Below are 25784 nucleotides of genomic sequence, written 5' to 3'. Positions count from 1 at the left end.
TTACAAGTTTTAACAACCTTAAAATATTTTTGTTATTAATTTGGTCAAGATACATATTTTACATTGTTTTTTCTTTTTTCAATCTAGTCTCAATTACTGTGGCTGAGTTCCCTCCAGTTTGTCTAAATTGTCAAAAAACTGGGCAAGATTACCACCTTGAACATTCAGTCCCAAAAAACAAACAAAAGGAAAGAAGAAAAACAGCAGCTCAGGAAGTACATTCCTTTGGGAACTAAGGAGTTTGTATACACACCCTTTTGTTTAAAAATTTGTTTTTGTTAAACCAATTTAATTAAACCCATAGAAACTCTTACGTGGACAAACTTAAATTGGTTTATATGTGGTTTATATCAATTTAAATTCATTCAGTAAATTAAACCAGTGGAACATTTATGTGTAGACAATACCTAAGAAAGAAAAAACAGTTACTCACCTTCTTGTAAATGTTGTTCTTCGAGATGCATTGTTCATGTCCATTCCAATCAGGTGTGTGTGCGCACACGTGCACGGCAGCTGGAAGATTTTCCCCATAGCAGCATCCGTTAGGTCGGCCTGGGCGTCCCCTGGAGTCGCGCCTCCATGGCGCTCAATATAGAGCCCTGCCGACCCACCTCCCCCTCCGTTCCTTCTTGCTGGCTACTCCAACAGAGGGGTAGGAGGGTGGGTATTGGAATGGACATGAACAACATATTTCAACGAACAACAGTTACAAGAAGGTGAGTAACCGCTTTTTCTTCTTCGAATGCTTGTTCATGTCAATTCCAATCAGGTGACACACAAGCCCAAGTTCAGGAGGTGGGGTCGGAGTCGTCCACTGATTGGAGCACTGCTCTTCCAAAGGCCGCATTGTCTCTGGCCTGCTGGGTGATTGCACAGTGTGTGCTAAAAGTATGTACGGAGGACCATGTCGCTGCTGTGCAGATTTCCTGGGTGGGAACCTGTGCCAGGAATGCTATTGAAGAGGCCTGAGCCCTGGTGGAGTGTGCAGTGATTGGAGAAGTAGGCACCCCTACCAGGTTGTAGCACTCACAGGTGCAGGATGTGATCCATGATGAAATCTATTGAGAAGAGACAGGAAGTCCTTCCATTCTGTCCACCACTGCCACGAATAACTGGACAGACTTTTGGAACGGCTTAGTTCACTCGATGTTAGCACTCGCGCTCTGCAGACATCCAATGAGTGAAGCCTTTGCTCTCTGCTGCTCGAGTGCGGCTTAGGATAGAACGCTGGGAGGAAGATGTCCTGGCTGATGTGAAACTGGGAAACAACCTTCAGGAGGAAAGCTGGGTGAGGCCTGAGCTGAACCTTGTCCTTATAGAACACAGTGTAAGGGGGCTCTGATGTCAGGGCCTTGAGCTCAGACAGCCTCCTAGCTGAGATTATCGCTACCAGAAACGCTACTTTGTATGAGAGATAGAATAGGGAGCCCATCGCCAAAAGTTCAAAGGGTGGTCCCATGAGTCTGGAAAGACTGAGGTTCCAAGCTGGGACAGGCTGTGGGACACACGGGTATAGCCTGTTGAGACCTTTAAGGAAACAGCTGACCACAGGGTTAGCAAAGACCGAGCGGCTCTCTGCGCCTAGATAGAAGGCAGAGATGGCAGCCAAGTGAACCCTTATTGATGACATGGACAGCTCCTGCTGCTTGAGATGGAGAAGATAGTTCAGTATAAGTGGCACAGAGGCAAGCGTCGGGGACAAATGGTGTTGTGCCGACCAGATTGAAAATCTTCTCCACTTGGCAAGATAGGTGGCTCTTGTGGAGGGTTTCCTGCTGCCAAGGAAGACTTGTCTAACCTGATCCGAGCAAGAAAGCTCCACTGGGTGTAGCCATGGAGCTTCCATGCCGTGAGGTGCAGTGACTCGAGGTTCAGGTGTTGGAGACGGCCATGATCCTGAGTTAGTAAGTCCAGGAAGAGTGGCAAGGTGACTGGAGCTTCCATGGACATTTCCAGGAGTGATGTATACCACTGTTGGTGGGGCCAGGCTGGAGCTATCAATATCACCGAAGCTTGTTCCCTCCGTATCTTGAGGAGCACCTTGTGAACAAGAGGGACAGGCAGAAACACTTATAAGAAATGAGGAGGAATGTGTTTGCGATGGAGCCTAGGCTGTGATTCAGGAAGGAGCAAAACTACTGGCACTTCCTGGTGCGTTGCGTGGTGAACAGGTCTATCTGGGGAAAGCCCCACTGATGGGGGATTGAGTTTGCAATGTTCAGGTGAAGGGACCATTCATGGCCATGGAACAACCTGCTGATATAGTCCGCCAACTCATTCTGTACTCCAGGGAGGTACAATGCTTGTAGATGTGTCGAATGCTCTACACACCGAAGTCCCACAGCATGTGGGCTTCCTAGCACAGGGGAGAGGAGTGTGCACCCACTGCTTGTTGATATAAAACATTGCCATGGTGTTGTCTGTCATAACTGATACACATCTCCCTGTCAAGTGGGCTCAGAAAGTCTGGCATGCCAGGCGTACCGCTCTCAGCTCTCTGACATTGATATGGAGAGTGAGTTCCACCTGAGACCAGAGGCCTTGTGTACTGAGGTCTCCCAAATGTGCTCCCCAGTCCAAGGCTAATGCATCTGTCACTAGCGAAAGAGACGACTGAGGGCTGGTGAATGGGACCCCTGCACATACTGAGGTCGAGCCAGCACAGGAAGGAGTCGAGTACCAGGTGAGGCAGGGTTATGATCATGTCTAAGCAATCCCAGACTTGAATCTCCACTTGAGTCCTGGATCGGCCCTTGATCAGCTAGTCATCGACGTACGGAAACACCTGTACCTGTCGCCTGCGTAGGAACACGGCCACGACTGCCATGCACTCGCTGAACACGCGGACAGGCCGAATGGGAGGAATGTGAACTGGTAGTGGGTGTTGTTCACCACAAACGTGAGGTATTTTCTGTGGGATGGAGTTATTGCTATGTGAAAGTATGCATCCTTCAAGTCAAGGACGGCATACCGGTTTCCTGGATCCAATGAAGTGATGATGGACACCAAAGAGACCATGCAGAACTTGAGTTTCTTCACGAACCTGTTGAGTTCTCGCAGGTTTAGGATGGGCCTGAGCCCAGCTTTGGATTTTGGTATTAGGGACTAGAAGCCTTTGCCCTTCTGCTCCTGAGGAACCTCTTCCACTGCCCCTAGCAATAGGAGCAAGTGCACCTCCTATATAAGGAGTTTCTTGTGAGAAGGGTCCCTGAAGAGGAACGGGGAATGGGGGGGGGGAAAGAGGGGGAGGGCATATAATTGGATGGAGTTTCCCCTCTCTATCGTGCAGAGCAGCAGCAGTCCAGAGTGATACGGGACCATGCACAGTAGAAAGGGGATAGTTGGGATGAAAAAGTAAGGCGGGGTGGATCCAGTTCTTGCTCTAGTGCGCCTTCAGAAGGCCTGTTTCGGGCTGGACAGTGGCTTGGGCTGGACAGAGCCCTGGCCTGAGGACGGGTGCAGCCTTTTCCTGCCACTCCTATTCCTCCTCCAGGAACCATCCTGTTGGTAGAATTGCGGAGGAGGTTGTGGCCTGATGTGCTTCCGCTGTGTGGTGGGAGTGTGTAGGCCCAAGGATTTGATGGAGTCTTTCAGGCTATGCAGCCTTTTATCCGTCTTCTCAGAGAACGGAGTCACACCCCCAAAGGAGAGGTCCTATATGGTCTGCTGGACCTCATGCAGGAGACCAGAGACCTGGAGCCAGGAGCCCATTCCCATGGCCACTCCTGTAGCCATGACTCTCGTGGTGGCATAAGCACCGTCCAGCGCAGCCTGTAGGGAAGCTTGGGAGATTAGATTGCCCTCTTCAACCAAGGCTGAAAACTTGGCACGGGAGTCTAGGGGGAGGAGGTCCGCAAATTTTGCCATTGCCACACAGGTGTTATAAGAGTACCAACTAACAATGGCCTGCTGGTTTGAAATTCGAAGCTGCAATCCACCTATAGAACAGACCTTTCTCCTGAAAAGGTAGAGTCTTTTAGCCTCCCTATTTTTGGGGAAGGACCCTTGGAAGCCTTGCCGCTTGTGCTGATTGGCAGCGTCCACAACAAGGGAATCAGGCTGCGGGTGGTAATATCGGTGTTCATAGCCCTTAGAGGGCACAAAGTTTCATTGTTAGTTGCACTTGGCAGTGGGTGGCAATGAGGCTGGGGTCTGCCACAGGGTCAAGGTGGTGCCTGCAATGATTTTTATGAGCAGCAGGGCAATATGAGAAGATCCAGTGGTCATGAGGATGAGGATATCCACCACGGGATCAGAATCCTCAACTACCTCCTCTGCCTTGATGCCCAGATCCTGGGCAACCCTGTGCAGCAAGTGCTGCAACACCCTTCTGTCTTCAAGCAGTGCCCACCAGTGTCTCGTTTGGCAATGACAAGGAGGAGGTCCCCATGAAAGGCAGCTGCTTCCTTTCGTCAGCAGCCAAGGGGTTCCATGATTCTCGGGGGTCCTGGACAGGTGCTGACGTGGACATTGCTGTGCCCCTCAGTGCTGGGGCTGTCAGCTCCGAACTCTATGCTGGTATCAGTATCTGAGCCACTGTTGGTACCGCCGCCAAAGCTGATTTCGGTGCCGAAGCCGGTGTCGGCAATGGTACTGCAGCCGATGGCGTCGATGTAGGTGGTGGCGGCTCAGTGCCTGGTCACTCGGCCGAAGGTGGAATAAAGGTGGCCGAAGCTACCCAAGTTGCTCCTGAGCGGGACCCCTGGTTCCTTTCCTGGCTCTGGTGGAAGGCCCAGGGAGTCCAGAAGGGCCACTGCGATGGGTTCTGCCACGGCGGCAGCCCAAGTGCTGGGTAAACCCATCTCTCCCGTCGCGATCTGGACCTCCTGCTCCTGCTCTTGCTCTTATCAGAGCTGCAGGAGTCTGACTCCGACTCCAAGGTCTCTGAAAAAGAAGACCACAGAGGAGCCGTACTTCGGGGCATCAATCGTTGGGAGCTCAGGGACCAACTGGGCTCTCTCTCTGGAGATGCTGGTGCCGCAGGGTGCTGTGGAGAAGGAGAGCGCTGGGACATCATCGCTGGCTTCCCTCTTGATTGCACCTGGGGGCGGGGTAGTGCTGATGGCGCAGTGTCTCCACTGTCCTAGGGTGCAAAAATGACACCGTGAGCTGCAGCAAGTCCTGAGCCACCTCAAAAGCTTCTGGTCTCGAGGGGAGCGGCAGTTGCTGGATACTAGGGTCTGGCAAGTGCGGCAGGCCTGGACTCAACTGCCTCGCCCGGGCAGGAGTTGACGTGGCCCTGCCCAGGAATCTGGTGCTGTGGCCCAACTGGCTCCTTGGATTTGGCCGGGGGAGAATGATCTCTCTTCAGCTTCTTTGTCTTCTGAGGTACTGGTGACTGAGAACGGTGCCTATCTGCCAATTGGCCATGGGAGGAGCTGTGCCGGGGCCGAGCGTCTTGTGAAGAGTCCTTCCTTAGCACCAGTTCCTGGGATGACAGTGCTGGAGCGCTCCGTGCTAACGAGGATATGCTGGTGCAGGGTCCCCGGACCCTGGGTTTGAGTGGGGGTGGAGAGCTGCCTCCATAAAGGAGAACTTTAAGCCGCTGTTCCCTTTCTTTAACAGTTCTGGGACGGAACTCGCAGCAGATTTTACAATAGTACTTTTGGTGACCTTCCCCATGGCACCTTAAACAAGAGGCATGAAGGTCACTCTGACATGTGCTTAGTGCAGACCTCACAGTCTTTAAACCTCGGGGACCAGGGCATACACCGACTCTAGAGAGTCAGAAGGGGGGGGGGTGAATACCCCCAACTAACCCTAAACTAACTATAAACAACTACTATACAATAACTAACTACAGACAAACTATATCCAAATTACAAAGATAAAGGCGCTTGCTAAAGCAAGGGCTATGGGACGTTCCAGCTAACCATCACTGGCGGTAAGAAGGTACTGAGGGGGTAGTGGGTCAGCAGGGCTCTATATTGAGCACCATTGAGGCACGACTCTAGGGGGCGCCCCGACTGACCCAATGGATGCTGCTATGGGAAAAATCTTCTGGCTACCATGCACATGCGTTTGCACACTCCTGATTGGAATTGACATGAACAAGCACTCGAAGAACTGTACCTTCCCCTGCGATAATGACTGAAGACCATGCTGAATATTATTTGTTTGGATTTACTCTGACTGAGTTGGCTTAAGGGGAAAGGGATTGATTTATACTCTAATTTGCAGAAGGATTTTAGTCTTTGTTTTATATTTGACTGAAACTTACTAATGGGCAAGAAAGGATATCTCCTTTAGGAAGAGGGCTTTTGGATTACAGGACTCTTATATGAATCTTCCAAAAGCTTAGAAACTGGAAAGGAAGGCATCTTATTCACAACATTTAATGTATAATGCTCAGTGAGTTACAAGGGAAGAAATAAGAAGTTGGCAACCATAAAAAGCGAGTCCTAAATAGCATAATTAAACCTGTTACAGGAAAGCCGTGAGTTTCTGTCAGACTCTATTGACAAAATAACACATTTCTAGCTCCTGTTAAATCTCAGATAACCAGTAGATGGCAGATCTGTACAAGTGGCAATGGGGAACTGAATAGTACATATCAAATATTTTTCTGGTGACTTCATTCATCTTTCTCAGCACATCCCCCCAGGGTTTGTTGGGTTCAGGGCAGCAGCTATGGCACAACACGCACATGCAGCAGTTCAGCGCTTGTGCATTAGTATACAGAGTCTGGGAAAGCAGGTTGTTCAGAGGGGTCACAGCACCTGGCTTTGCCCAGCCTGAGGGGCTCTTCCTGGGCTCACATCACTCTGCTCTCCTGCATGGTTTGATGCACGTGGGGACATGGGGGGAAGATGACCTTGCCCGACCTAAATAGCGCCTGAAATAAATCCCTTGAGACTGTTGGAGTGCTGCAAGAGAAAATATAAGGGATCTTAAAAGCTTCCTTGGAGAATGGGAATAATCTTGTCTGGCCTGGAGGCTAAACAGAATTGATTTCTTCAGTCAAGAAGAACAGGAGACAGTGCAGGAGACTAAAAACCCCATCTCTCCCTGTTGCGGTGCATCCCTGCCCCATAGCACTCCCTCTCTCAGTTTCTCTATTCTCAAGGCCCCTCAAGAATCACACAGTAATACCACTTAGGGTCTCTTGCTTAATACCCCTCCTTGGAGCTGGTTTATTACCGAAACATTGTTCAAATAATCCCCAACGTGAGTCCCAATCATAGTCCATTTCCCACATCCAGCATAGAGAGTCCTTAAAATCCTGCTCTTCCCAGCGGGAACCTGTACAGTCTCTCTGCTCGAAGATCTTCCTCTTCCTCACTACGGGTGCAATCCTCACTCCCCCTGGACCTCTGGGTTCAGCTCTCCAGCATGGAGATGTCAACAGATAAGTCTGCCACTCCTCTGCCTTCAGCTCTCTGGCTCTCAGCTTTGGCTGTCCAGGTTAGAAGTCAGCAGGCACAACCCTCTGTTGCTCTCTAGCTTTCAGTAATTCCCCCGGAACCACATGCTGTACAGCCTCTTGGCTCGCGCAGCTCTCATCTGCAAACTTCTCATTCCCAGGCAGCTTTCACCTGCCCTTTTCTGACTGACCAGGCAGCTGTCATCTGCCTTTTTCCTGACTGATGCTCAGAGAGCCCCAACCCACCAGATCTGTGTGACCTGTAGTCTCTCTTCTTAGACTCAGGGTTCTGCACAGCCTTCTTCCGTGGGACCTGTGGTCGCCGAGAGCTCTACTTCCTTAGGAGAAGTTCTCTCTCTGTGAGCACCTCCCTCTAACTGAGCCCTGATGGCCTTTTAACAGGCACAGGTGCTCGTTATTCAAATAACTGCCTAGAAAGTCTTGTTCTCTTTAAATTAGCCTGGGCCTGGATTCCCCTTAAAGGGGCCAGCAACCCCATGACTCTCCCTTAGTGTTCTTATAGTGGCTGCACCTAAAACTTTCATGGGGGTGGAGGGGCAGAAGGAGAGGCCCCGAGATAGGACAGATTCTTCTGCTGTGCTAAGAGTATAGCTGGGTAGATTAATGATATTGCTGGGTGGGTTAAGGGAACCACTGTTATGGCCCTTTGTGGCATGTAGTAGTTTAGTTTAGTGTCCTTTTTCTTTTGTAGAGAAGCAAATTTACTGAAGCAAATACTCACCAACAACCACACAACAAAAACGCTAACCCAGGAACCTATCCTTGCAACAAAGCCTGTTGCCAGCTGTGTCCACATACCTATTCAGGGGACACCCTCATAGGGCCTAATCACATCAGCCACACTATCAGAGGCTCGTTCACCTGCACATCTACCAGTGTGATATATGCCATCATGTACCAGCAATGCCCCTCTGCCATGTACATTGGCCAAACTGGACAGTCTCTACGTAAAACAATAAATGGACACAAATTAGACATCAAGAATTATAACATTCAAAAACCAGTCGGAGAACACTTCAATCTCTTGGTCACTCGATTACAGACCTAAAAGTTGCAATTCTTAAACAAACTTCAAAACAGACTCCAACGAGAGACTGCTGAATTGGAATTAATTTGCAAACTGGACACCATTACATTAGGCTTGAATAAAGCCTGGGAGTGGATGTGTCATTACACAAAGTAAAACTATTTCCCCATGTTTATTCCCCCTCCCCCCACTGTTCCTCACACGTTCTTGTCAACTGCTGAAAATGGCTTACCTCGATTATCACTACAAAAGGGTTTTTTTTCCCTCTCCTGCTGGTAATAGCTCACCTTACCAGATCACTCTCGTTACAGCGTGTATGGTAACACCCATTGTTTCATGTTCTCTGTGTATATAAAATCTCCCCACTGTATTTTCCATGGCATGCATCTGATGAAGTGAGCTGTAGCTCACAAAAGCTTATGCTCAAATAAATTTGTTAGTCTCTACGGTGCCACAAGTACTGCTTTTCTATCCGCAAGTTGTGATACATCTGACAGGATACTGGCAACCTAGGGGTTTGGTGTACTGAGCAGCTCCAGTCATTACAAAACTAACATTATATGAACACTAAGTATAACTAAGATGGAGAGCTATGGGATAGCAGTCAAACACTGTGGAGATTCTGTCTTGCTGCCACTGGCATTAAGAAGTAACTGAGAGATGGTTGGGTTTGCTCTGCCATTTATGCCTAAAGGTGTGTGTGAGGGCATGCAGGGAACAAAATGCCCCCACCAAACACTGCTGGGCAAAAGAATCCAATCTTGCATGTGTACGCAGAGTCAAACGGTCACTTTGGCTGCTGTGGGATCCCCAGTCTCTTTGTTATTGGGGCAGGAGTAATAACGGATTGTTATTCTGGTTATGTGAATCAAGGACAGTAGAACTGTACTTGGCATTTTATGACTGAGGGACTCACCCTCAACTAAGCAGCACTTGCTAGGCAAGGGACATGGGTTCCAAAGCCCAGTGAATTGAGAGGGGTTGGGGACAGGTATTTGCACCTGGTAGTGTGGGGCCCTTCTGAGGGCCCTAAACACCACTTTGACCCTTCCTCTCTCCACTGTGTAATAACAGAGCTAATTTAGACTCAATTAGGAGTCTTGTTACATGCTGCACAGCTGAAATCACTGATACCTAGGTCTAAGCATTTGAGCTACTTTGGGCTAGTAGTTCTGATGCAAGAAGACTATCCAGGTGCACCAGCAGTGAGGCTCCCTTATTAACAGCTGAAATCACTAAGAGCTGAAATCATTGAGAGCTGTAGGGGGGGCCTGAAGACATATTGGTGAGCGACTAGTGGAATGGCTAGCGGAGAGGCACAGCCAGCGGGGCGGCTGGCGGAAAGGCACGGCTGGCAGTAAAGACGGGAGCAGAACCCCACAGAGAGGCGTGGCAATCAGCTGTCGAGGGCCCGAGCAGTGGAGCATGTGAGGGGCTTCCATACCTCCCCAGCTTCTACCCAGACTGGGAGGTAAACTCTGCAGCTGAACTTCTGAACTCTGGGGCTGCACTGACCAACGACAGCAACTGCAAGTGGGGTGACTTTTGGGTTGCTGGACTCAAGAACCAAAGGGAAAAGACACAGCCCAATCTACTTACGGGTGGGTCTTCTGGTTCATGGTTTGTGTTAATGAACCCTAGTTGTGGTGTTTTCCCAATTTAATGCTGAGTTGCTTACCTTCTGTTATTAAAGATGTTTTGCTACACCGAGACTCTGTGCTTGCAAGAGGGGAAGTATTGCCTCTTTGAGGCACCCAGGGTGTGTGTGTGTGTAATTTTCCCAGGTTTTCCCGGCTTGAGCCGGTTTTGCACTGTATTGTTGAAAGGGAACCCCTATGTACTGAACCCGGCCCTTGTTGCTGTAAACTCTGGCTGGCAGAAGGGTTACACATGCATGGGGCACATGTGCACCTACAGTGGAGTCTAACTACAGTGGACGAATACTTAAAGAAGTGTTGGACTGACATGAAATACTGACTTTGTTGTTGGCAAGATCAAATATTTGTACCTAAAATTGAACAGTGGGATGATTTACGATTATTAGGAAAGTCTGTACAGTATTGTCAGTGTTATAACTATAGCAATTACAGTGCATATAGCTACTATGTACTGTATATTTGATATAATTGAATACAAAATTTTAAGATCATTAGTAGGGACTTTGGGCCTGATTCTCCTTTCACTCACACCAGTTTTTACAGTACTGAAATTCCATAGACTTCAACCACGAGCTGAAACAAGTCCGTGCTACTTCTTCTGTCTCCTCAAAAGTTAAGTTTTAAGTCTCTGTACTCTTTTCCCACCATGAGTTGGGATATTCTTGAATGACTTACCCTTCCAAGGATCTGTCCAGAGTCCAATCAGGAGATCGATGGAGGGAACGTTCAGGTGATGATGTCCTTAAAGTAGAGCTTAATTGGTATGAAGTAGTAATACTCTGGCGACGAAGCTCTTGTACAGCACGTTCCCTAAATCAAAATGGTAATTGATATTAAAGGAGACATTACCAGCTAAGAAGCAAAGCCTCTCTACAAGACTCTACTTTAGATCCAAAGTAGTCTTATGTTATAGTATGGCGTGCAATAAAAAAAGAGGGTGCATAAATGTTTTGTCAGCACAGTTCAATGGATAGCACTCAATCTCTAAACCAGAAAGTTGTAGTTAGAAATACAGTAGAACCCCATTTATTTGACCCTCCATTATCCAACTCTCCGTATTATCTGAACATCCAGCGCACACAGGTCCAGAAGCAGGTGATCTCTTCTGTGGCCACTAGACAGTGCTGTGGCCTCAGACTTTCCTATTCTCTGGATCAGAGGTTCTCAAACTGTGGTCCGCGGACCACTGGCTCCATTCAGGTGGTCCATGGATAGTTCCCTCTAAATTGCGCCCCTGGGCAGCCGCACACAAGAGAATGAAGGGCCAACCATCTAATTAGTGGAGCCGCGCAGGCATGGCTCCACTAATTAGGTGCCTGGACCCTGGAGAAGACACACATGTAAGGTGAGGTGGTGGCAGCCTTGGGGGGGGGGGAATAGGGGGTAGGTGGGGCAAGAAGACGGGATGAGGGGAATTTGGGATGTGCAGGGCTGAGGCAGCCAGAGAAAGAGGTGATTTACCCCAGCTCCAGGGCTGTGGCTGCCGGGGAGAGATGGGCCTCCTTCCAAACCTCAGTTCTGTGGCTGCTGTGGTGGGGGAGAGACCCCCCTCCTTCCCAGCCCCAGCTCGGGAGGGAGGGCACATCCATTGTGTTAGAAAGGTAAGTAATGATATTAAAATATGAGTTGTGTGCTTTTATTTGTAGAACAAAAATGTTAATTATTATTGGTTTTTTTATATAGTGCTTTTATCCAAAGCACTTAACAATAGTTAGTTAATGGTACAAAGGACATTTAGAAAGATCATTAAGTAGTCCTCCGAGAACCTCAGCAATTTTCAAGTGGTCCATGGAAAAAAAAGTTTGAGAACCACTGCTCCGGATTATCTGAATTTTTGATTATCCGATCCGGTACCAGTCCCCCAATTAGATCAGAAAAATGGGGTTCTGCTGTATTCATAGACTCATAGAATATTAGGGTTGGAAGAAACCTCAGGAGGTCATCTAGTCCAATCCCCTGCTCAAAGCAGGGCCAACACCAACTAAATCATCCCAGCCGGGGCTCTGTCAAGCCGGGCCTTAAAAACCTCTAAGGATGGAGATTCCACCACCTCCCTAGATAACCCATTCCAGTGCTTCACCACCTTCCTAGTGAAATAGTGTTTCCTGATAGCCAACCTAGATCTCCCCCACTGCAACTTGAGACCATTGCTTCTTGTTCTGTCATCTGCCACCACTAAGAACAGCCTAGCTCCATCCTCTTTGGAACCCCCCTTCAGGTAGTTGAAGGCTGCTATCAAATCCTCCCGACTCTTCTCTTCTGCAGACTAAATAACCCCAGTTCCCTCAGCTTCTCCTGATCAGTCATGTGTTCCAGTCCCCTAATCATTTTTGTTTCCCTCCGCTGGACTCTCTCCAATTTGTCCACATCCCTTCTGTAGTGGGGGGACCAAATCTGGACGCAATACTCCAGGTGAGGCCTCACCAGTGCCAAATAGAGGGGAATAATCACTTCCCTCGATCTGCTGGTAATGCTCCTATGAATACAGCCCAATATGCTGTTGGTCTTCTCGGCAACAAGGGCACACTGCTGACTCATATCCAGCTTCTCGTCCACTGTAATCCCCAGGTCATAGAATCATTGAATCATAGAATATCAGGGTTGGAAGGGACCCCAGAAGGTCATCTAGTCCAACCCCCTGCTCAAAGCAGGACCAATTCCCAGTTAAATCATCCCAGCCAGGGCTTTGTCAAGCCTGACCTTAAAAACCTCTAAGGAAGGAGATTGTACCACCTCCCTAGGTAACGCATTCCAGTGTTTCACCACCCTCTTAGTGAAAAAGTTTTTCCTAATATCCAATCTAAACCTCCCCCACTGCAACTTGAGACCATTACTCCTCGTTCTGTCATCTGCTACCATTGAGAACAGTCTAGAGCCATCCTCTTTGGAACCCCCTTTCAGGTAGTTGAAAGCAGCTATCAAATCCCCCTCATTCTTCTCTTCTGCAGGCTAAACAATCCCAGCTCCCTCAGCCTCTCCTCATAACTCATGTGTTCCAGTCCCCTAATCATTTTTGTTGCCCTTCGCTGGACTCTCTCCAATTTATCCACATCCTTCTTGAAGTGTGGGGCCCAAAACTGGACACAGTACTCCAGATGAGGCCTCACCAATGTCGAATAGAGGGGAACGATCACGTCCCTCGATCTGCTCGCTATGCCCCTACTTATACATCCCAAAATGCCATTGGCCTTCTTGGCAACAAGGGCACACTGCTGACTCATATCCAGCTTCTCGTCCACTGTCACCCCTAGGTCCTTTTCCGCAGAACTGCTGCCTAGCCATTCGGTCCCTAGTCTGTAGCTGTGCATTGGGTTCTTCCGTCCTAAGTGCAGGACCCTGCACTTATCCTTATTGAACCTCATCAGATTTCTTTTGGCCCAATCCTCCAATTTGTCTAGGTCTTTCTGTATCCTATCCCTCCCCTCCAGCGTATCTACCACTCCTCCCAGTTTAGTATCATCCGCAAATTTGCTGAGAGTGCAATCCACACCATCCTCCAGATCATTTATGAAGATATTGAACAAAACCGGCCCCAGGACCGACCCTTGGGGTACTCCACTTGATACCGGCTGCCAACTAGATATGGAGCCATTGATCACTACCCGTTGAGCCCGACAATCTAGCCAGCTTTCTACCCACCTTGTAGTGCATTCATCCAGCCCATACTTCCTTAACTTGCTGACAAGAATACTGTGGGAGACCGTGTCAAAAGCTTTGCTAAAGTCAAGAAACAGCTTTTCTGCAGAACTGCTGCTTAGCCAGTTAGTCCCCAGCCTGTAGCACTACATGAGATTCTTCCTTCCTAAGTGCAGGCCTCTGCACTTGTCCTTGTTGAACCTCATCAGATTTCTTATGGCCCAACCCTCCAATTTGTCTAGGTCACTCTGGACCATATCCCTACCCTCCAGCGTACCTACCTCTCCCTCCATTTTAGTGTCATCTGCAAACTTGCTGAGGGTGTAATGAATCCCATCATCCAGATCATTAATAAAGATGTTGAACAAAACCGGCCCCAGGACCGACCCCTGGAGCACTCTGCTTGATACCGGCTGCCAACTAGACATCAAGCCTACTAACAATCACTAGGTGTTGAGTCCGACAATCTAGCCAGCTTTCTATCCACTTTATAGCCCATTCATCCAATCCATACTTCTTTAACTTGCTGGCAAGAATACTGTGGGAGACCGTATCAAAAGCTTTGCTAAAGTCAAGATATATCACATCTACTGCTTTCCCCATATCCACAGAGCCAGTTATCTCATCACAGAAGGCAATCAGGTTGGTCAGGCATGACTTGCCCTTGGTGAATCCATGTTGACTGTTCCTGATCACCTTCCTCTCCTCCAACTCCAAGTTCTTCAAAATGGATTCCTTGAGGACCTGCTCCATGATTTTGCTGTGGACTGAAGTGAGGCTGACCGGTCTGTAGTTCCCTGGGTTCTCTTTCTTCCCTTTTTTAAATATGGGCACTATATTTGCCTTTTTCCAATCGTCCAGGACCTCCCCCGATTGCCACGAATTTTCAAAGAAAATGACTAATGGCTCTGCAATTACATCAGCCAACTCCCTCAGCACCCTTGGATGCATTAGATCTGGACCCATGGACTTGTGCATGTCCAGCTTTTCTAAATAGTCCTTAACTTGTTCTTTCATCCCTGAGGGCTGCTCACCTCCTCCCCATACAGTGTTGCCCAGTGCAGCAGTCTGGGAGCTGTCCTTGTCTGTGAAGACTGAGGCAAAAAAAGCATTGAGTACTTCAGCTTTTTCCACATCATCTGCACAAGGCTAGGACACATTCCCAATGCACTAAAGAGAAATTGTTCTGCACTATTAGAAATATTTATCTGCTAGAAGAAATACTAAGCAGAAGATTCTTTTGAACTTCTCTGGTGGTTCCTCAGACCAAAGCTAAAAATTCCATAATAGAGACGGTAATCCCAATCTCTCTTGGCCAATGTTCTCTTTCTTGCATTCCTCAGGGTTCTGCAAGAGCTATTGCGGAGCACAAAATGGCTGCTCCAGTTCCCTACAGACACCGCAATATGTGTCTCTAACACATTACTTTCTAAAACTACTTCATTGTCTGGATTATGAAAAATACTATAAATGTTATTCTATTCACTTTACTGTTGCCAAATGTCAGGATTTCCTGATATAAAATATGCTGCTGGCTGTGGTACACAAGGAACAGAACATACCAGTAGATTAATGCAATATAAAACAGTATTAGACAGATATTGGAGGTATGTTGTTCACAAAATGATTTATTAAAGCAAAGATTCTGATTGATACAGCAAAGGTTCAGAATTATGGACTTTAGGAGAACTTACAATAACTGTATTAGGACTAGTTTACCATACTATCCTCATTTTATCAAATTATAATGTCTTCTAGAACAGTGGCCCAAAATTGTGGGGCATGTCCCCCAGGGAGAGCATGGAGGGGCATTCAGGGGGGCGCATGGTGGCACCCAGACCAGCCCCAAAAGGGGCAGGGAGGGAGCACTACCCAGCCCCTCTGCCTCCGCCCAGCTCTACCCCTAGCTGCAGCTTCACTTCACCCCTGCTCTGCCCCCAGCCCAGCTCCGGCCCCAGATGCAGCTTCACTCCGTCCCCAGATGCAGCTTCACTCCGTCCCCTGCTCCGCACCCCGCCCAGCTCCAACCACAGCCACACCTCCACTCTACCTCCACTCTGCCCCCTGCTCAGCCCAGCTCCATCCCCAGCCCCAGCCCCACTCCGTCCCCTGTTCATTTCAAGCCCAGCTCTGCTCTCATTCCCTCTCCACTCCCAGGCCAGTTCTGCCTCTCGTCCCAGCTCCTTTCCCATCCCCAGTTCTGCCCTCAGGTTCACCTTTAGCCCCAACTCCTCTGCTGAGCCAATTGTGCAGTATGAGGGGAGGTATGGACAGATTGCATTACTGGGGTAGAGGGAGGGGATGCAACAGGAAAACTATAGGAGAAGCTGGTGAATTGTCATTGTTTTTGAAGATTTTTTCAAAATACTTCAGAATTTCCTGTATTCCTTCCCCACCCCTCTATATCCCCATTACCTCTAACTCCTTTCCTCCTTCTCTTCACTTTCCTACTCTTCTTTCTCTAGCCCACCTCTCCTCCATACTCCTTTTTCCTCTACTTTATTTCTTTCTCCTCCTTTCGACTATCTTTGATCAGATTAGCTAGCACTTCCAAAGTAAAGGTGGGGAGGGCGTCAAAAGAAAGCGACTGAACTGTTAGGAAGTTGTTTTGTTTGAAAAGCACTGGTATTGATCGATTAGGATACAAGTGTTACAAACTGATCTATTTTACATACTATAGGAGCATTATGGGTAACAGTTTTTCAACTAACATTTTCCAGGTTTTAAACTAACTTTTTGCAGATTTTGCCATGGCCTCAGTATCAAAATAAATATGGACCTTGATTTGACTGCTTTTAATTAATTAATTTTACTGTGGCAGCACACAGGCATTGAACCTACATCCCAGGGTATTACCTTAAATACTTTGCCATCTTTCTTCTCAATTACTACTCTATTACTCTAACTACTATATTATACTTCATCTGAAATAATATGGGGAATTAGGAATAGTACAAAAACATACACTTGCCTTTCAAAGCGCTCTGTCCCCAACTGCCTTTTGGTGATATCTAGCTCAGACTCTAGCTGAGTTGTTGTATTTCTGAGCTGGGCAAAATCTCGACTCTGGATAGCACTGTAAAGTACATTAAATTGTCATTTGATTCAGAAAAAAGGGGCAATTATAACCTTCCAAATATATCAATATACACAGCTGATTAGTTAGCAAGGGCAGCATTAGAGTGCAGTTCACATAAACAGTTTTAAAAAGGAGTTAAATAAAAATCTAAAGGGGAAACATTATATGGTACAGCTGCTGAATCAAAAGCAGGTATCAACTCTTGGACTTCTTCCATTTTTAAAAAGTTATTCAGGTACTCTAATTGCTCAGAAATGCAGGTAAATAACCAATATATGTATATACATCCAGAAGAGAGACAAAAATCACTTCTGCTCAGATAATCAAATAGTTTTATCTCTTGGTTATTTACTCACAGTTTATTCTCAGCCAGAGAAAGCTGCTCTTTAAGAAGCTGAATTTCAGATTCCTTTTCTTGTTTGGCTATCTGAGACTGAAATTCTTTCTCTCGGTTGGACACCAGCAAAGATTCCAGGTTTTTCATAGAGATTCTTTCATTAGCTAGTTGTTTCCTCAGGAGTTCTACTTCAGAACGAGAAGACTCCCATTCATTCTGCAGCTGAAAGACATAGATTTACAGGTTTTCCATTTATACCTATTTAGCCTATTGACCATTCTTTAATATACTGTATTAATTTAAGATTTCAGGATGGCTGTTGAAACCTAAATCATCTTTCCGGGTCTCAGATGCCCAACTTTCTACTACCCAGCAGTCAAAACCTCCAGTTCCCTCTCCCCTCAATAACTTTCACAATGCAGTTCTATATAGGTCAATACAAAAATCTGCACCACTCTGAAAACTGAAAGTTTGGAAGCAGCATGAAGTTAATATGAAATCAGTGGTATAAGGCATACTGTAATATGAGGAATACTGTAACAGTATTATTCATAATCACTTTAATTCATAAAAATTTCCAATTTTGAATATACTTCATGCTGCCATAGAATTTCCAGTTTGTTGCTGATTTTTGCAATGGAATGCTGTAGAAAGTAGAGGCCTGTTTGGCAGAGTACACATAGCTTTGGGTAAAGCGTACGTTAAATGGGTGCAAAGCTAGAGACAGTTTCCCAACTTCTGTCCTTCCTCCAAAAACTCTTCCCAGAATCTAATATACATTCAAGTTGCTTCATTCTTTTCTGCAACTTTTCTCCCTCTCCACAATCACTAACAGCTCTCCTACTTGATGAGCTCATGGAAGGATCCAGCAAGTCTGGTAATCTCACATTACATCTCAGACAGCTTCAGTCAGACCTCATAGAGAGAGGGTAGTCAATAGGCAGACCACGGGCCTAATCCGTAGAGTCCTGCAAATCCGCAGCTATTCGCATTATATCCGTAGACCATTTTTGCGGATCACGGATTGGATGCATATACAAATTTTGTATCTGCATAGGGCTCTACTAATCTAGACTGCCAGATGCTTTTGAACAGACCCCAAAATCTTTTTATTTACTTATCATAATTTTTTTAAATTATTATTATTTTCTCTGAAGTCTGGGCCTTGACCAAGAAATTTGGATCTTGACAAAAAATAATTGACTACCCCGTCATACAGTATAAGGCTTCCCCTGCACATATCTGAGTGTCCACTTTGTTCTTTTGCTGGGGGCCTGAAGGACATTCACCAGCTCACTGCTGCGGCAATGTGCTGGCTATCAAACTTAGATATACATTTGTAGTTGTTGCTACCTACCCAAGCCATACAAAAGAAGACGAAGGTGGTGGCTTCTATCGGAAGCATCTCAGAATGTATTGCACGCTTATGATATGAAAAGCCTGCAGAACATGCAAGATTTGACTAGAACAATTGACCTATAGCCCAGCAAAGAGACTACCAGACCTCACAATGTTATCTTCAAAGGTAGCGGGTCTGTTATGGAGGAGAAAAAAAGATAAAGGAGAATGCTGGAAGTCAGGGAAGAAAAAGAGGAATGATCTAGTGGTGTTGGGAGGAGGGACAAAAACAAAAATAAAGAAAGGCTGAGACAGGGAATGACACAGAGGAGGCATTATACTGAAAATATTTGAGTAGTATGACTAAGCGTCCATATTCTTCAGTTTATCCAGACTGAAGCTTTTGAAGTTTGTCTATCACCAACTTTAACTTCACAATGCTTGTGAAAATCAGGGCCAACAAAAACATACTGTAATTATCAAGCATACTAAATAACCTTATGGACAAGACAGCCTATACTGTACATCCTACAAGAGTCAAGTTTGGGCATCTCAACATTCCTTCTGGGAAACTTCTTTGTTAGCAGCCAGCTACTCCAAAGGAAGATGACACCAGGTGTATGGATTTAAAATCCAAGGCTCACACTGTCAAAAGTGACGAGTGATTTTAGCTGCCTCAATTACCAAGCTGTTCAATTTAAGACACCTCAAAGGGGCCTGATTTTCAGAGTATCTTCCCTCTTCAATGTCATCACCAGTTCCTTCTGAAAATTTAGACCCAAGGCACCAAAAAAAAATTCTCTCTTATAAACTGAAATGTAATTTTCACATGTAAACTATTCTTCCAGTACATATTATTTTACATACCCTTTCTACTTCTTGTGCTGTAGAGTTTAGCTGCCGATTTAGTAGCTCTTTGCTAGAGTCTAATTTAATACAAAGCTCTTGTGTAGATGTGAGATCTGCAAGTACAGAGACTTTCTCCAGCTGCACATTCTGAAGCTCCTCTTCCATTTTCATAAGAGACTTGTTTATGGTAGAAATCTGTGACTTGTAGGCTTTTTCTGTTGTTAAGTGCTGCCAAAATGAATGGTCTAAGTTAAGTAACAATTTGTACTGAAAATTATTTAACATTATCCAAAAACCTGATCTTATTAGAAAACAATCCATACTGTTTTTGAGAAACTTCCCATGGAAAATGAAAAAAACCCTGCACATTCTTTTGTAAAATGTCAGAACTTCTGAAAGATTCTAGAGTAAGTTTTAAAATAAACTTTTCACACCCCTTGTATCAAATAATTTTTAAAAAATCTTGTTTCTGATCATAAAGTTGTCACTGACGTTTTGGAATCCCTGTTTGGGATTTTGCAGTGCCTGTGGAGCTGATATCTTCAAAATTCTGCTTTCAGCCCTACATTCATTTTCATAAGAGAATCACTTATCTGAACAATAAAATAAATCCCATCTTTCTATGTATAGAAAACAGATTGAAAAGGAAAAAAAAGATCAATGAGTAGTTAGATATTGTGAGTAATACTTACACTGCTGTCACTCCTATGGAAGTGACCAAAAAAAATCACGCCAAAGAAACATTCCCAAGATGACAGCCACAGGTCTTCTCACTAACATCCTTGCTTAGGGCGAGCACATCCTGGTATGTCCATGGGCAGCGTGTGAACCCCAGCCCTGCCCCTTCCACCCCCACCAGAGCCCAGAGTGCTCCCTACCCCCAGTGCGGCCAATGCCCCAGTCCTGCCCCAGGCTAGCCCCCTAGCCCTGGAGTGCCGGGAAGGCGGGCGGTGTGTGGCCCCAGACTCCCCAACTCCGGAGTGCTGGGAAGGCGGGTGGCATGCAGCTGCAGTCCCCCCAGCTTCAGAATGCAGGAGGGTGGGCAGTGGCTGCAGTCCCCCCAGGCCTGGAACACCGGGAAGGCATGAGGCCACAGGCTCCCCAGCTCGGGAGGACAGGCAGCCCCAGCCCCTCAGCCCCAGAGCGTGGGAGGGCAGGCGGCGCGCCATCACAGCCTCCCCAGCTGGAGCACTGCGGGGCTGGAGCAGGACTGGAGCGGCTACACACAGGGAGCAGGGGGGTGGGGTCACGCCTGGCTGTTTGGGGAGGCACAGCCTCCCCCAGCCTATGCAAACTGTCACCCATGGTATGTCCCAATCTGAGGAGGCAGTGCCAGTGTCCTGGCCAGTTCTAGTGGAACTGGGGTTTTGTCCCAGTTTTCCTGGATCACCCAAACATTTCGTCCCACATTGTTAAAGGTCTATAGATGTTGCTACACTCAGCATTGCAACTCCTAACTGATTCAGGAGCCTAAATCTCATTTTCAAATGGGAATTAGGCACTTAGGAATCTAAATTCTGTCAACAGCCTCCTAAATCCGTGGCTAACAGTATTCCAACCCATGCTACTATAAGATACAATTTTATGAAGAATCCTGGACCGTATTGTGTCTTTTATCCCACCTGTCTTTGAAGTAGGTATTATACCAAATCTTTAAACAACTGCAGAGTTAAGATATTGCCAGACATTGTTTAGGTTAGGGGGATTTAATAAGATACTATGCCACCTTACTTGCTCAATCTCTGTTTCAAGGGACTCCATTCTTTCTTTCAGCCTACGGCTCTCAGACTCTGTGTTGAGGAGCATCACTCTGACAGAGCTGCAATCTCCCTCCGCTTGGTGGAATTTTGTTTCCCAGCTTTCTGCCTGTTCACTGGCTCTGTGGTAGCTCTCCGAAAGTTCACGGTTCTGTCTCTCCTAAAATACAGCATCTGATTTTTTTTAAACTGATCTTCTGCATTAAGTGGGACAAAATAAATATAAGAAGCATAGTATCTAAAGGGATGACACAAAGAGTCTGCCCTTTCAGCCAAGACATCAAATAAAAGGTTTCGCAAGAGGCAGAATGTTTTGTATCTGCTTACATTTATCTACTAGCCACATTTTTAAGTTAAATGATAAAAATGAATTTCTTCAATACGGTGATATGCCCCATTCATGTTTTAAATTAAAACTTCCTGAACAGACACAAATGATTGGAATAATTTCCCTATTCCTGCAGATAAATGATTTTCAACTCTGTATACTAAATCCTAGAAATACCATTAAATTACAAGTTCTAACATTTATAGAATATTATTGGAATAGTTCATAGTGAGAAAAAAATGTGGTGAATTGTTACCACTTCATAGACTAATGCCAGCATTATCACTAATGGGAGTTGTGTGGCCCATTCTGTTGTGTACAGCACTCCCCAAAACGACGGAGGCAAAGAATACCATGGGAAGCAAACAGGTGATTGAGTTCAAGCATTCACAAAAGTCCCTGGACAGTGACATTTCAGTCACTATTGATCCAATCTGGTATTAAACCAATGACCTGGAGATACAAGACACCCAGTCCCTGCATCATGTAGTATCCCATCTTATGAACGTCAAAAAAAACGAACAAACCAAAAAAACAGTAAAGTACACTTCTTGCCTAGTGCTTGCCTAGTGCAAAAGAAGTAAAACTGCAACTCAGCTTTTGTTACCTGTGTAGCTTTTTCTATCTGTCTCACCTACATGCAAACACTTACTATAGAATTCAATGTGCTCTTCAATCTGGCAATATCTGAGCTTGAATCCTGCCCTTTCAACTTCATATCATCAAGCTCATTCTGACACTTTGCAAGTTTTTGGTGTAGAATCTGTGAAGAAAGATATAGTTTTTCCACAAGGTTAACACTCTTTATGCCTTTAGTTTCTTATTCCATTTTACTAGCAGGTAAATAGTGAATATTGCTTTGATGCATAGTTTTTTATGGTTAAAAGTTGCAAAAAAAAATTAAACTCAAACATTTCAGCTGTGCAAACACATCAGAAAATATTAACATGATGATTACACTTTTAGTTAATCTTCACAGATTAACTTTTATAAAAAGTTTAAGAGGACATTTGAATCTGTTATAAAACACAACATTCTGCAAAAAACGTAGTTGGCTAATGTAAGACAAAAACAATGATTTATAAAAAGGTGCGGAGGTAATTGGTACTAAAGTTCTTCAGCAAAAAGGTAGGGGAGAAGAGGTCAGCTCTTTGATAGGATTTTACAAGGTTCTGATTTATTTGTGAGACACAGTCCAGGATAAAACTGTTCCATAGGGCAAGAGCAAAATTATTAAAGCTACAAAGCACTTCCTGTTGGTCCAATGAAAGTTGGCCAATTATAAGATGCTGGCTTTCTTCCTTACTTCCAACTGCTTCCACAGGCATCCTGACTCATCACTGCAAAGAAAAACCTGGAGCCCTGTAAAAGTAACTAGAAACAAAACGGAACAGCAAGCTTTGCTGTCTCTGTCAGTTGGTCTACACACAGAAATTACACGAATTAACAACACTAATAACACAGCCATTTAAGAATGTCCACAGAAGGATGGGTTGCACTAATTTAACAAAATCAATTCAGAAATATATTTAATCAATGCAATTTCTGAGGGCAGATTAGGCCTACGTTAAACTACTGCTACTTAAGAGAAGAAGAAACAGGAGCCTCCTTCAGCTCCTATCTATCAAAGCTATCTAGCACAAGCAAAAATAACTTTGCAGTGAAGGGGAAGAGAAAAACACTGAATGCTGGAGATGTGCTCTCAGCCATGGAGGAAATGGAGTTCCAGAGATTCATAGCCCCTCTAAAGAAATCATTGGAAGTTTACAGGCGTGAGCAAAAAGGCAAGAAAGAAGCAAGGAAAGACAAAGACAAGAAGGCAGACTCTGAGGAACAAGACAAGAGCAGGGAGGAGGAGAATGATGATGATGATGAACGGATGGAGGAGAAGGAACAAAATGATGATGAAGAGGAGGATAACTGAGCTTCCTAGAGAGACAGACATGCACACAGATTGGGCTCTCTTCCTAGGGATATAAATACTGTAAATAAAAAGAAAGAATGTCAACAAGAGAAAAGAATAAAACATTCAAGACATCAGATGGAGAAGACCACCAGGTGACTGGGCAACATGCCCAGAAGAGTGAACCAAGTTACAGGAAAGCATCTGCAGAGCAAAGAGGACAAACAGGCAACAGGGGAGAAGACGACCAGACATGAGGGAAGCATGTGCAAGAGAGAAGAGGAGCAAAAGGAACAGAACACTTGGGAGGGAAAAAAAGAATGAAAGATGACAGTGTAATACTTACTTTTAAAAGGACAAAACGTTTGTCACCTTAAAGACAACTAAAATACTAAATACTTTCTTAATATTACTTTTCTATGTAAGCAACTGGTGTAGTGGCTCCTCAAGATACCTCTCTGTGATCCACCCTATGAAAAAATTTGAGAATCCCTGACCTAGAAACTTATTTCACACCATTTGCAGATGAGATGTAGGAGAAAACAGGACATGACAGGACAGAGATGAGATTAGAAACCAGTCAGATGATCTGAGTTTAGTTCTTTTGCATATAATAGCACATAAATTACATGCAACACTTTGGGAAATATGCAATTTTACCTTTCAGCCTAGGTTTTTGTACCTAGATATACCTGATTTTCCTTCTTAACTCTATGAAGTTGCTCCTGCAACTTGTCATTCTCCTGAGCTAATGATTCTCTGTCCCTGCCAGTCTGAGCAAGTTCATCATTGGTTTCATCCAGTTGTTGATGCAATCTGGTGATATCCTCCTTACAGATGCATAGAGCTTCAGTAGACTGTCTATGCAGCAAATAAGACAGAATGTAATAAGCATTTCAATATAACAACAATAATTAACCTAACAAAAGACATATTTCCAAGGAGTCAAAGAGTTTACAAATAAACATTAAACAAAAAAACAGTTATAAAATAGAAAGTCACTTTTAATAAGATAATAAACTACAAATAATTTATTTGTTAACACATTTAGATTTCAGTGGCTAGTGGGATACAGCTGGGCCAGAGAGCAGCAGGAGAGTGATTTTTTTTTTTAAGTAGCTCCACATCCCACAGGAGAGTGATCTTATTGAGTGCTGGGAAGTGGGCGGGCACAAGCCTGCCCACTGCTAAAGGCCTCTCCCGCAGCCAGTACTCAACTAAATACAAAGGACAACGAAAAAACAGAATAGGAACAGGTGTGGAGGTCAAAGGGCCAAAACTAGGGAACCAGAAGGGGACACTGAGCAGAGAACCCCGGACAGTGCCCGCTGCTCCTCAAAAGCATCCAAGGAGCCACCCAGAGGAACTCTGCCTGGATGTGTGAATGGATAAAGGAACGAAAACAGGCCCCACAGTTGCAGAGCCCCCCCTCAGCCAACCTACTCTCCCATGTGTATTCAATGAACACCTTGGCTACAGCTAGGAGGAGGTTGACAAGGAGGTCCCTCGACTTCATGAGACCATGGATGGGGTGTGCATAAATAAACAGGTGCAGGGAAAAGTGCAGCCAGAACCTCAACAAGAGATTCTGGAGGAGCTGGAAGAGGGGCTGCAACCTGGCGCACTGCAAATAGACATGCAAAATATGCACCGGGGGAACCAAGGGTGGAGAACCCCACGAGCCAGCCGAGCACATAGGGATCCAACCAGTCCCCCGGTTGTAGTCTAGGAGGTCTCCGAGCCTGGTAACTTCTTCCAGGACCAACCTCTGGCGCACTGAGGGCGACTCTGCCACCTGCACATGAAGATGAAGATTGTGTAGCAGGGGTTCTACGTGGAAATCTGCCCCCCTCTGTGGCCGCCATGGACCTAGTCACTGAAACCAGCTTCCAGGTCCGGAGGAGGTCCTGGTAGAAGACCGGCAGCTCAGAGAGGTCTCACAGAAGACCTCTCGGACAGAGATAAAAAAGCTGCCGGTCATACTAGAGTCCTTGGAGGCGGCGGTGGAAGGCATGCGCCAACGTACTCCACGCCGAGCTATCTGTACCATAAAGGAGTCTCTGTAGGGCCTGGAGGCGGAAGATATGGACCTGGTGTGCCTGTGCACACCTGTCCTCTCTCCTCCAGAGGAAGATGCAGAACCCCCGCAGAGACCCAGTGCAGCCCTGGACAAAAGAACTCCAGAACCAGCTTCTGGAGCCAGACCAAGAACCCTGGGGCTGGGCAGAGAGTGTTGAGCTGGTGCCAGAGCATGGACAAGACTGACTGAGCACCAGTGCCCTCCCCCAAAGGGAGAGGCACTGGAGCAGTCCTTCCCACCTTCGTAACCATTCAACCACCCTGCCCTCCAAATCGTGCCAGTTCTCCAGCGCAGAAAATTAAAACGCCGAGATAGAGCAGTGGAGCTGCGCCCCACTGAATGGCCTGAAGTGTGGGTGGGAGGGAGCTCGCCTGCCACCCAGCTCCAACCATCAGGCCAGAGCTCTTG

The 25784-nt window shown here is 46.1% G+C and overlaps 1 protein-coding gene across 12 annotated transcripts in view; it reads right to left on the bottom strand.

The window, feature by feature from the left end:
• Positions 1–25784, bottom strand: part of TSGA10 (testis specific 10) — a 206818-nt gene that overhangs the window by 128705 nt on the left and 52329 nt on the right. For 11 of the 12 annotated variants that reach the window (XM_048858212.2, XM_048858247.2, XM_048858223.2 and 8 more), the window contains 7 exons: positions 23989–24157; positions 22046–22156; positions 21040–21225; positions 19327–19536; positions 17141–17343; positions 16677–16781; positions 10745–10879 (listed from right to left, as the gene is read on the bottom strand). In XM_048858212.2, the coding sequence (XP_048714169.2) occupies positions 10745–10879; positions 16677–16781; positions 17141–17343; positions 19327–19536; positions 21040–21225; positions 22046–22156; positions 23989–24157 (1119 nt within the window). Of the gene's footprint in view, positions 1–6515; positions 6867–10744; positions 10880–16676; positions 16782–17140; positions 17344–19326; positions 19537–21039; positions 21226–22045; positions 22157–23988; positions 24158–25784 lie in introns of those variants that run through there. The other variant, XM_075130634.1, reaches the window with a different exon arrangement.

Source organism: Caretta caretta, chromosome 1 (assembly GCF_965140235.1).
Source record: "Caretta caretta isolate rCarCar2 chromosome 1, rCarCar1.hap1, whole genome shotgun sequence".
Lineage (NCBI taxonomy): Eukaryota > Metazoa > Chordata > Testudines > Cheloniidae > Caretta > Caretta caretta.
Note: the sequence above shows the minus strand (reverse complement) of the source record. Positions and strands in the feature narration are given on the sequence as shown.